This window comes from Toxorhynchites rutilus, chromosome 3, assembly GCF_029784135.1.
Source record: "Toxorhynchites rutilus septentrionalis strain SRP chromosome 3, ASM2978413v1, whole genome shotgun sequence".
Classification (NCBI taxonomy): Eukaryota; Metazoa; Arthropoda; class Insecta; order Diptera; family Culicidae; genus Toxorhynchites; species Toxorhynchites rutilus.
This window is the reverse complement of record NC_073746.1, coordinates 185304999-185318061: the sequence shown is the minus strand read 5'-3', so window position 1 is coordinate 185318061 and position 13063 is coordinate 185304999. Positions and strand designations below refer to the sequence as shown.

The 13063-nt window shown below is 42.2% G+C and overlaps 1 protein-coding gene across 1 annotated transcript; it reads left to right on the top strand.

Moving 5' to 3' along the window:
* Nucleotides 1-5044: 5044 nt before the first annotated feature.
* Nucleotides 5045-5722, top strand: LOC129773727 (uncharacterized). Its single transcript, XM_055777373.1, has one exon. It carries the CDS (start codon nt 5045-5047, stop codon nt 5720-5722), a length of 678 nt encoding a protein of 225 aa, XP_055633348.1.
* Nucleotides 5723-13063: the final 7341 nt, after the last annotated feature.

Below are 13063 nucleotides of genomic sequence, written 5' to 3'. Positions count from 1 at the left end.
TAAACAAAACACAATACGTTTGTACCCAAGCTCGCTCGCTGATCAGTCTGTCTCATTCACTTTTCAAGCTAATAATCCCCCTTCGGCTTTCCTCCGTACTGTTTTCATATACAGCTCCACTGACCAACTTAGTGACGAAACGGCCTCACCTTAGGATATACTTCTAGGCGCCTTCGTTCCATCCGCGTTGACGGCATTGAGCTTCGTATTGCGAATTGGGGGAGGAGGCATGACAATATGGGGTTGCAGGAGAAATGAACACACTTTTAAAATAAAAATTATGAATGAAAATTATTTTTCCCAAATAAAATTAGTACTCTATGTAAATGAAAATTATTTTTTCTTGCAAATAGTGAAAAAATATCGCACAAAACTTGTTTTTAAGGATAATTTCATATTATAGTGGTAACTTTTGTTGAGAATATCTGAAAATTCATACAAAGAAGTTTAAATTAGGGTCAGAACAACGTACTTCTTGTAGGTAAATAACGCCAAAAAAATATTTTCATACAAATTTTAGCAATTTGGAACTGCATTAGGGCCGACTAATCTGATAGAGAATAGTTGGCCTCATACAAACTAATGTCGTATCCAGATGTCGACACCATTCCGCCGTCAACGCGAATTGAGCTTCGTATTACAAGTTAGGGGAGTTTGCATGACAGTATGGGTTTGGAGAAGAAATAAAAATCATTCATAATTTCAGTTTAAAAAGTGTGTTCTTTTCTCAAATCAAATTAGTATTTTATGCAAATGAAAATCACTTTTACGTGCAACTGGAGAAAAATGGTCTTACAAAAATTGTGTTTAAAGATAATATTATATTATAATGGTAAGTTTTGGTGAGAATATCTGAAAATTTACAGAAAAAGGTTTCAATTAGAGTAGAAAAGGGATTTCAAGTAATTAAATAACGCCAAGAAAAAAAATCATAAAAATTTTAGCAATTTAAAACTGGTATCAGCCCGACTAATCTGATAAAGAATAGTTTGCCTCACACAAACTAATGTCGTATCCAGATGACGACACCATTTCACCGACGTCATCGCGAATTGTTCCAGGGATGCCAGTTGGTTTTTTCAGTGACACGAAAAAAGTCTCTACGTGCAACCTCATGAATAGCACATGTTTTGTTATTATAAAATCGACCTCCAGAATCTAGACCAACATATCAAAAGGGCCTAACTTGAAAATGTAAACAAACTTTTTATTGAATTTTATGGTTGAGAACTCAACCATCTAACCATATAATTAACCAAAATTACTAAGGGTGCTCATACACTGTTTGACCGAAGCCAAATATTTGCCTCTTTTTGACAGATAAAATTTGGTCAACGTGTACTGTTGTGATCGCAGTAGACATTGCCTAAACTGTACCCAAGAAATGTACTTCTGTTATATATAACGTAGCAACGTAGTTTGTTGATTTGAATAAAATTTTCATTAGTCTTCTAACACCCAACCTGAACGGTCTAGTTTTACATTTTTATCCGCAAAAGGTTATGGGCCCAGGACAGGTCATAGCCGGAAGAAAGAAGATTTTTTTAAAGTAATTAGTCAACCCAAGATGAGCCACGGAGGAGACGGCAATGGAAACGGTGCTGGAGTTCCTGCTGTTGGAGTACAAGCTGCTGGGAGCGGACGAATCAGCGGAGTTTCGTTACCGTTTATCGAGAGGCTCAAGGGACGAGAAAATTACACCACGTGGGCGTTCGCTATGAAGATGACGCTCATCCGCGAGGGATCATGGAACGCTGTGTCGCCGCCGGAAGGACAGCAAGTCGACGCGGAAACGAGTTTACGAGCGATGGCCACGATCTGTTTGAGTCTGGAGACGACCAACTACAGTCTGGTCCAGGACGCGAAGGACGCCAAGGAAGCTTGGGAGAAGCTGCGGAATGCTTTCCAGGACAATGGTCTGACACGGAAAATCGGGTTGCTGAGAAAGCTAACGTCGATTCGGTTGGACGAATGCGGCAGCGTGGAGTCGTACGTCGATGAATTGATGTCCACGGCACACAAACTTGCGGGAATCGGATTCAAGGTCGACGACTCATGGCTGGCTGCGTTGTTGCTGATGGGGCTTCCGGACCATTACGAACCCATGATTATGGGGCTCGAGGCATCCGGCACTGCGTTGACGTCGGACGCGGTGAAAGCAAAAATTTTGCAAGATGTGAAGCTGCAGAACGGACCCAAAATTGCCGGTGGGGACGGAGCGTTGTATTCAAGTTCAAGACGGCGTGGAAGCAAAAATGGTGCGGCCAAGAAGGACGACACATGCCACAATTGCAAGAAGCGTGGGCATTTTGCAGCGAAGTGTCCACAGAAGCAAAATACATCGAAAACGTCTGGCAAAGCTTTGTGCAGCGTTTTTGCGATGGGCGATGTAAGCCAGAAGGAGTGGTACTTTGATTCCGGGGCCACGTGTCACATGTCTCGGAATGAAACTGGATTTGTGAAGCAACAGCCAATGGCGCATCCAGTGGGAACGGCGAACAACGGTAGCATGATGTCTGTCGCGAAGGGTCTGGTCAAGCTGGAGCTCAATGAAGGACCCATCGAAGTGAAGGAAGTGCTGCAGATTCCGGAATTGGCCACGAATCTCCTTTCGATTAGCAAGATTTGCCAGAAGGGAATGATGGTGGTCTTCGATGCCGAAAGGTGTGAAGTTCGCGAGAGCAATGGCAACGTGATCGCATCTGGTACACAGGTAGGCGGCTTGTATATGCTGAACCAGAAGCACGAGGAAGCCTTGCTGGGCCCATAACCTTTTGCGGATTGCCTTCTTGAACAATGACGACGTCGCGGCTGATCCGGATGTCACGCTTGACCGGATCGTACAATCGATACCCCTTGGTACCGTCAGCATATCCCACGAAAACTGCTTTTTGGGATTTCACGTCGAACTTCTTCCTTCTTTCCTTCGGAACGTGGACAAGCGCAAGCGATCCGAAAACCCTCAAGTGTCGCAAATCGGGTTTCTTACCGGTCCAAGCTTCTTCTGGTGTTGTTTCGATGGACCTCGTCGGGCTTCTATTAACGAGGTACGCTGCTGTCGAAACCGCCTCGGCCCAAAATTCCTTCGGCAGGCGCGAATCACTCAGCATGCTTCTGGCCTTCTCGATGAGTGTCCGGTTCATTCTTTCCGCTACACCGTTTTGCTCAGGGGTGTACGGACAAGTTTTCTCGTGGCGCACTCCATCTTTCACCATGCTGCTTCTGAAGGATGCATTTACGTATTCGGTCCCGTTATCCGTTCTCAGAACCTTGAGTTTCCTTCCGGTTTGGCGCTCACTCATGGCCATGAAACTTTCATAAGCTCCAAATGCTTCTTTCTTCTGTTCCAGGAAATAGAGGAAAACCTTCCGGCTCGCATCGTCGATAAACGTCATCACGTAACGACTGCCACCGAGAGAAGGAACTTCGATGGGTCCAACCAGGTCCGAGTGGACTAAATCCAGTAGCCTTTCGGCTCGCGACTCACTGGAAGGAAATGGATTACGTGCATGCTTACCCTCGATACAAGCGATGCACTCTGGGATGACGTCATTTGCCAAGTCGATGCCGTCTGCCATCGTCGCAAGCTTTCGTAGACTTCGACGATTGAGGTGTCCCAGACGTCTGTGCCAAATTCCGTTACTCGGTACCAGCAAGGCTTCCTCGTGCTTCTGGTTCAGCATATACAAGCCGCCTACCTGTGTACCAGATGCGATCACGTTGCCATTGCTCTCGCGAACTTCACACCTTTCGGCATCGAAGACCACCGTCATTCCCTTCTGGCAAATCTTGCTAATCGAAAGGAGAACCGCAACAATTGGTCGAGATAAGCGAGAATCAGCAGCAGATACAGTTCACGGAGCTGTATTCAATCGACGAGTTCAACGTCCGTGTGGAACCGGATGTCGACGATGATGATTTCGATGATGAAGTTGAAGAAACTGCAACATCCGACAGCGATTCAAGTGATCCCGAGTTCCTTGACGCCGATAATGAACCTGCGCTCCCGTCGCAACTTGGTAGACCAGCTGTTGAGCAGCAAGGGTTTAGGCGCAGCGACCGGGAGCGCCGAATTCCAGGCAAGTATTCCGATTACGTTACCTATAGTTCGTTTTCTGGCGAAGTTATTTCCCCCCAGCCCACACCGGTGTGCTCCAAGACATCGATCGATGACCCTCAAACCTACGAAGAGGCGCTGAATGGACCGGATCGCGAGAAGTGGATCGCGGCCATGCGTGAGGAAATCGCCGCTCTGGAGAAGAACGAAACGTGGGAGCTAACCAGCCTTCCAAGCGATAGGAAGGCAATCCGAAACAAATGGGTCTTCAAGACGAAGCGGGGACCAACTGGTGACATCGAACGATACAAGGCACGGCTGGTTGTTAAAGGGTGCTCACAGCGGCCAGGCATCGATTACGACGAGGTGTATTCCCCCGTAGTACGGTATTCCACCATTCGTTATCTGCTGGCGCTGGCGGTGAAGCATGACCTCGATGTGGAGCAGATGGATGCGGTCACTGCGTTCCTTCAAGGCAAGCTATCGGACGAGGTCATCTACATGGAGGCGCCGAAGGGATTTGCTGGCACCTCGAAGCAAGTCTGTCGGTTACGGAAGGCACTCTATGGGCTGAAACAGTCAAGCCGTCTGTGGAACAACCAGCTGGATCACGCGCTGAAGGAGTTCGGACTGAACCAATCAAAGGTTGATCCGTGCCTGTATTTCCGGATCAGCGGTGAGAAAATGATTTTCGTCACTATTTACGTGGACGATTTCATGATCTTTACCAATGATGCCAAGCTGAAGCAAATGTTGAAATCGTTCCTTCACAACCGCTTCAGAATGAAGGATCTTGGTGAAGCTTCTTTCTGCCTGGGACTGAGGATCACGCGTGACAGAAAGAACGGCAAACTGTGGGTAGATCAGGAGCACTACATCGACAGTATTTTGCAACGGTTCAACATGGTGAATTGTAACCCATTTTCGACACCAGCAGAGGCGAGCGTCAAACTGGACAAGTCCATGTCTCCGGCGACATAGGAGAAGATGCGCGAAATGAAAGAGATTCCTTACCAGGAGGCAGTGGGGTGTCTCACCTATCTGGCGCAGGCAACGCGGCCGGACATCAGTTTCGCAGTAAACCAAGTCGGCCAATTCAATGCGAATCCCGGACGTAGCCACTGGAACGCTGTTAAGCGTATCATGAGGTACTTGCGAGGCACGCGTTCGAACCGTCTAACGTATTCGAAGCAGAATAGCACAGGCTTGGTTGGCTTCACAGATGCCGATTGGGGAGGAGAACCGGACTCCAGAAAATCCACCACCGGATACGTCTTCACGTTCATGGGAGGAGCTGTGTCGTGGAACGTCAAACGTCAACCAACAGTCGCATTGTCCTCGTGCGAAGCGGAATATATCGCGCTTTCCCGCACAGTCCAGGAAGCACTTTGGTGGCACCAGTTCCAGTTGCAGATTTTCGGCATGCATCAAATTCCCATCCGATGTGACAACCAATCAGCCATCTGTATCGCTCAGAACCAAGGGTACAATCCACGAACAAAGCATCTAGACATCAGGTATCATTTCGTCCGAGATGTCCTGGATCAAGGAGTAGTGGAGCTGGGATATGTGAACACGAAGCAGCAGCCCGCTGATGGGTTCACAAAGGCCCTGGCAATCCGGAAGCTGGAAGAAAATAAAAGGTTAATTGGATTCGTTGCTTAAGGAGGAGTGTTGTGATCGCAGTAGACATTGCCTAAACTGTAACCAACGAAATGTACTTCTGTTATATATAACGTAGCAACGTAGTTTGTTGATTTGAATAAAATTTTCATTAGTCTTCTAACACCCAACCTGAACGGTCTAGTTTTACATTTTTATCCGCAAAATGTACTGATCAAATATATTCTACACAAAACACGACAAGCAAAAATTCAATTATTGGATGCCTAAAATATTTTTTCAGTCTGTTCTTCGAACCTGTCGGTACATGGTTAGGTTACCTTGAATATTTCAGTTGATTTTTTCCATGATCGGTGTTTGATATTGTTTACTACTGTTGAAAATTGAAGAGTGGCAAACAAATATCAAATCAAACCTTAAGAATACATAGAAAAACAGGTAAAAATCATTTTGAAAAAACGGCTTACTGATGATGCTTAACTTTGTAGATAGACCCTTTTGATGCCAAAGGACGTAATTTCAATTGGATCTTAGCTTGCACTGCTCGCCGAACTCAGCAGGAGCAGTTTTCTCCTCTGCCTGCTTCCGATGTTTGCGCTCATTCTGCGACTGCGGTGGTGTCGTCCTTCGCCAAGTCGTCGCTCTACCGCCTGGATATTCTGGCGTTCCCGCTGGCGCTTTCTGGCCAAATCTTGGTATCGATTATGCAGTTCATTGCACCCTTTCTGTTTTGCCAGTAAACACGCGTTCATGTTATTGTTCCTAAATTCTTATCATTGACGCGTCTCGTTTTCGCTCTGCTTTTAGCTGCTAATTTTGGAGCGAAGCATCTTCGCACTTGTCTCAAGTTGGTTGCAAGATTGTTTTTTTTAATCCGTTAGTTTTTATAGGCCCAGTTACATAGGAATCATATGCAGGATTGGTTGAAAACAATCAAAATTATCAATCGAACTCTTTCGAACAACTCGAAAGGGATCTTATTATAATGCCAAATCACAAGAGGGCATATCTAAAGGGATCTATATCAACACAACACAAGCATTGGATTTAACGAAAAGGACCTAACTGGAATCTACAAGTATAAAGGGACTACATATTTATGTTTTCGTTCATTCCAAAAAATTGTGATGTTAGTGTTGATTTTTCATACGGTGCCTTATAAAAAACCAAACCAGCGGATTTACTCATAGCGAATTCATTTTTGCTCAGTTTTAACCCCAGAGCCAAACTAACGTTTTTTTTATTTACTCAGTTTCAACCTAGTTTCGCACTAGGTTCAACCCAAAAGCTGTTGGTTTTGCACTGAGATGTTTCACGGGTTCGCACTCTGGTTCAACAATACAACTATACGAACTGTCAAGTTCCGAGTATTGTTCGGGAAAATCTAAAAATAAAGACTATGAAAATGGAAAACTTGCTGCTCTTTCTTCTGTATTATTGGAACCATAAGGCAATTAATATTCTGATTTTGGCGAAAGGTGAACATAATGATATTTAGGATATTTAGGTGGAATAAACATGCATTCAACATCAAAATTATGAACGAAAATTTACTTTAACGTATCATTTTTTTTGACGTAGGACTACGTCTAACCGGAAGATATAGGGGGTGAAATGGAAATCTAGGCACTGAACAAGTAGGAAAAAATGCAAGATTTGGAACGCTTATAACTCGAGCATTTCTCAATAGATCGCAAAGGTTTTTGCATCAATTTATAGGAAATATATCTACGCATCTATCATAACGAATAACATTTCATTTTTCTTGAGATAAATAATTGAATAATTGTGAAATATCAAGCATTGTCAAAATGCCCTATGTACCCATTTTTGATTGGTCCATTTTGTGCTCCTCAAATCGTACTGACCAAAACGGGCAACCAGAGCAGCAGCGAAATAGAATGAAGCACGATTGGAAAGGAAAAAGAAAAAAATAAACGAAACATTGGTCGCAGTCTCATACATGCGTAATTCTCGAGCCAGCCAGTCAGCTTAAAAATCCCCACTCCGCTGCCGTAACGATCATTCTCATTCAAACCGTACACCACATCGGTTCGCATCACAACACATCAACAAACCAACCCAAGCAGCCATGTCTGGACATGGTAAAGGAGGAAAAGTGAAGGGAAAGGCAAAATCCCGCTCGAACCGTGTTGATCTGGAGTTCCCCGCAAGGGTAGCTAGGCCGAGCGCGTTAGTACCAGTACACCAGTCCACCTAGCCGGCGTTATATAGTTTCGGCCGCCGAAGTGATCGAGTTAGCTGGCAAAGCTGCTCGCGACGATAAGAAAACCCGCATTCGGAACAGAACACATTTGGTTCGGTGGACATCAAGACAACAGGTAGTTGCAGCGAGTGGCGAGTGGCAAACGCAATCGCAAAACGGCATCAGGTAGCAGAAGAAAAAAGTTTGTTCTTTATACAAACTGCTTTGGTGGCAAATCCAGAACAAGGCGGCATCTAGGGCGTTCGAAATGTTTTTTTTCAAAACCACGAGTACTAAGTTTTCTAAATTGGAACCATTCCAGAAAACACGGCGCTCATCAGGGCCATTAAACCTTTCAAAAAAGAGTTTACGAAATACAGTTCAATGCTTTCTAAAATAATATCCAAAATAATAATAAAACACAAATTGATTTTACCATAATTTGTTTGCCAGGATCGGATGAGTATGTGAATTTGGCAGTTGTTCTGAGCTTATTGGTAGTTGGGGACTTTCCTGATTATTCAATTTTCACCAATTCTTAAATTGTTTCCAGATTGAAAGTACAGTAATTTACAATTAGTTCGACATTTAGCTAATTGGACGGACATGTAATGCGACTTATTTAGTTGGACATTTTTGTAAACATAGAGATCCAAATTATGACCCCACATTGAAAGTCGACACTGTACCACTGTCATCGCAAATGTTCAATTACAGGTTAAAATCGCCTCCAATGCGACACTGAGTGGCGCGTCGGCACGTCGCATTGAATGTAATTTACTGTACAACATGTCACATAGCTGGATGGGAAGAAATTTTCCAACTGTGAAAGCTGTGGCGAGTGGCAAACGCAATCGCTAAACAGAAAGGTTTAGCCGAACAAGATGGGGATATCGAATGATAACAAAACAATAAACTTTTTAGATTGAAGATAATTTTGTGATCCTGAAAAGGACCCTTTTTAGCCTGCATGTGAATCCAACGAGCGAACAAATCGTAATCAATGTATTTTTTTGCCATCGCTCCCTTTTAACGCTCATTCGTTCGTCTCGTTGGACTCGCCCCTCTGGTTAAGTCTGCCGATTTGTCTCTATCCTGTGAGTGTGTACCGCTAGAGTATAAAACACGCGGACCCCAAAAAAATATCTTATTTTCTTTCAAACCGTAAACTCGTGTGGTTGTACGGCATCGGCATCGTGGACGTAACAAAGGAGGACAAGTTAAGGGAAAGGCAAAGTCCCACTCGAACCGTGCAGGTCTCCAGTTCCCTGTTGGTCGCATTCACTGATTGCTCCGCAAGGGTAACTAGGCCGAACGGATTGGTGCCGGAGCACCAGTATACCTAACAGCGATTATAGAGTTTGCGGCTTGGCTTGCAAAGCTGCTCACGACAATCAGAAAACCCGCATCAAGAACAGAGCAGCTTCGGTTCGGCGCTCATCAAGGCAACAATTAGTTTCAGTGAGTGGCAAAGTGTTTCTCCGGCACGTCGCATTAAATGTAATTTACTGAACAACATGTCACAAGCTGGATGGGAAGAAATTTTCCAACTGTGAAAGCTGTGGCGAGTGGCAAACGCAAAGCTAAACAGGAAGGTTTAACCGAACAAGATGGGAATATCGAGTGATAACAAAAACACAACACCAAATGTTCTTTTCAGAACCATCAACATGTTCATAAAGAGTAAACATTAAACTAATCCATTTTTCAGGTGGATAGATAGGTATTCACGTAGGAGAAGAAAATAAACCCATATATTTAAAATATATATTTAACAAAAGCTGTCCCTTTTGTATAGTCCTACGTCACTCCGGTTATGTCCCCGACATTACCCACCCGTCTTTTTTATTTTATGTGATGAAATTGCAAAGAAATATTGAACGAAAACTGTGTCTGATGATGATTTTATATCATAATAGTAATTATTTTTGGAGCGAACAGGAAATGCATCGACAAAAGGTTAAGTGAGTGTCAGGACTACATGTGTTAGGTAATCAAACAATATGAAGTAGAAATTTTTATTCAAACTTTTATATTTTTACCCTGCACTTGTCCCTTCTGATCTGATAGAGAATAATTTACCTACCAAGCACTAACATCTCCACCAGCCGTCGACACAGTGTTTTTGTCATCGCAAATATAAACAAATCAGACTATATAACGCACACCAACAAACCGCCGCATTTGTAAAACTGAAAACGTTTTTATTTTATTACATAGTCAGTTTGGAACTGACTCAGTTAGAGCCCCCGCAGACTGCAGACTGATTTATCGACCGATACCCCCCAGCAAACATTAAATCGCATAACAAGCGTATATATAACATCATATGCCCTAAAATTTGGTTGGCATATAATGCGCCTAACTGGCACTACCGAATTTGTTTGGATGAATATGCAACTTTGACCGGCTATAATAGCGATTATGTTGAAATTGAATTGCGATCTAATATGAATATATTCATGAATTGTCAAAGCACCAAATACGACTTTCGCCATACTCATTTATGATTTATTACAGACATAGAAAAAAAACAAATGGCGCAAAATATTTTCGTTAAATGTTTATTATAGCCGCACGAATCGCCATTTTTATATATGAGTATTTATGTTTGTAGAAATAATAAATGTTTGATTGACTTGTGTTGGGAGTGGAATATGGATGTTTAAAATGGCACAGATTGATGTTTGGTGAAAACTGCTCCGATGTGGGTTCGAACTTCGGTCGTCTGAATTATCATCCACCAGCTATCTCGCGCGGCTATCTGAAATTCAATTCAACAGCGGTTGAAACTTTCGAGTGTATCATTGACATTCAATATGATGTAATATGTTCTTTATTAGAATCTAATATGATTTACTGTTTCATGATTTTCTTCAGCATGCAACACGATTTACTACAGTACTGAATCGATTTAAATTCTACGCTTATACGACACACAAACTGCATCAGCGTAATATACGCATATGATGCGGATTAAATATATTTTACGACAATGTACATCATAAAATTGATGTTTATTATACCGAATTGCGACTTAATTTGATAATGGTATACAACATCGAGTTTTCACATTTTATGCGATTTCAAATATACACGATACATACTTTGATTGATATTATATGCGATTATGATTTATTCGGATTTCTTGTAAGACTTGGCACGTGCAAAATTATATGATTTAATGTTTGTTGGGTAGTTTGGTCGGCTTCTTAATCAGTACCGAGAGGTATGCATGTGCGCACATCACACTGATTCAGTTGGGTCGGTTTTTGCACCAGAAGGCCGACCCGACCAAACTGTTGGTTGACAGAAAGTCTGTAGTATGCGGGGGCTCTTAAAAACGAATTCGCTATCACATTAGTTCCAGCCGAGATGAAGAATAGAAGGTGGGAAGATTCACGGGTTTTGGTTGTGTTAAACTTTCATTGTATTAGTAGCAAGGAAGATAGGAACTTCACATATGGGGCATACCAGTCAGTCACTCAAATGGTACAACATTGAATGTTATACCAGGGACAGACATACAGCTGTACTTGCGCTGTAAGAGTACAGCGTTGTACAGGTACTATCGTACCATGACAGACATACTTTGGTTGTACATTGTACCGTATGTCGAACTGACAATCAGAAATTTTTCCAATTTTCACCACATATTTCAATGAAAAAGGTTTTTATTTAGTGTCTAAACTATCAAACACAACAAACAAGTTTCCAATCTGAGTTATTAACTCAAGAGAAAGTCAATTTAAAGAATATTTACCAAGTGTTTTGATTCAGTTTGTTCATGCTACCCACCACTAACCATTTGTGGCGCTGCGCACAGTACAACTGTAGCCATGTACAGCGGTAAAATAGGTCGGTACAGGTACAGCGATTGTACCGAGTTGCTTGCATGGTTCTAGCGCTGTACATGGTGAAAGACATACAATTTTCGAAGTACAACGGTAGTACAGCTGTATATCTGTCATAAGTATTTAACACATATAACTTTGAAAAAGAATATACAGAACTTTATTACAGATTTCCAAAAAATATTAAAATTAAAAATGTTTATTTTTTTCTTTGCCTTCTTCTTATATCAGAAACACTATTCTAATGTCTACTATGTTTGGATTTTAGAGCGACCTAATGGAATTTTATCTCTTGTCAGCAATTGAAATTACTTTATTCACAATTAGGATGCTGAATACTTCATTCGTCTAAAACTAACATACAAGTGGAAAACTTTTCGTCTCAATCAAGGTCATACGGAATCAATTTAGTTTATTTTTCAAGTGCATCGTACATGAAAAAAACTTGCAACCTTTTTTCCCATGCACTGTCAAATGTTCCCCGACAAAGGAAAAAAGATTATGTGACTTTGACTTTGTTCATTTACGTTTTTGATCGACGTAACGATAAGCAAAAATGAATTGAAATTAAGTTTAGAACACCTCAATAATACTGAAATTTCAGTTTCTGCTAAAATATCAGCTGGGCCCTTATGATTTTGAACGCTAGCATTGATTTAAGAAAAACAAACTAATTCATTCATTTCATCTGCTTATTTTTACTTTTTAAATGTAGTGGACTATTATAAGAAAAGTAACATACATAAACATAATCTAGGACGTCACAGATTTGAAAATCTTCCCTCCTTTCATTTTCCAGCGGTTCCAGCATCTTGTACCTTTCATGAATGCATTGCGTGTACTGGGATTGATTTGACCCAAGGTGCCTCTATATATACCAGGTGAAACAATCATATGAAATGCACTTTCAGCCATATTGGAATTGCTGTCGGTATTGTTTACAAACGGCATCAGATCGCTGCCGGCGGCTGTCTACAAACTGCTACGACGCTTATTCGAACGATGCCTGCTATGTTCCGCTTTCGCGAATTTTATGAAAAAGAAGCGGTGATTTTGTAGATTTTCATTCTCATTTTCACTACTCTCGCATGGGAAAATGCAAAAATAGCGTATCCTAGCAATAACAAAACAAACAACCCCCGCTCCACAAACCGTAACAACCGTCTTTTTGAAGTGATGATGTTGCTTCACCTGTTATATATTGATATAAGCGCCTTGGATTTGACCAAACAGCTGTACTGCCTGCCATGAACCACGAATCGTATTCAAGATGATTTCAACCCGATTTCGGCCAAAACGATGCTAGTGCACATAGACATCTCA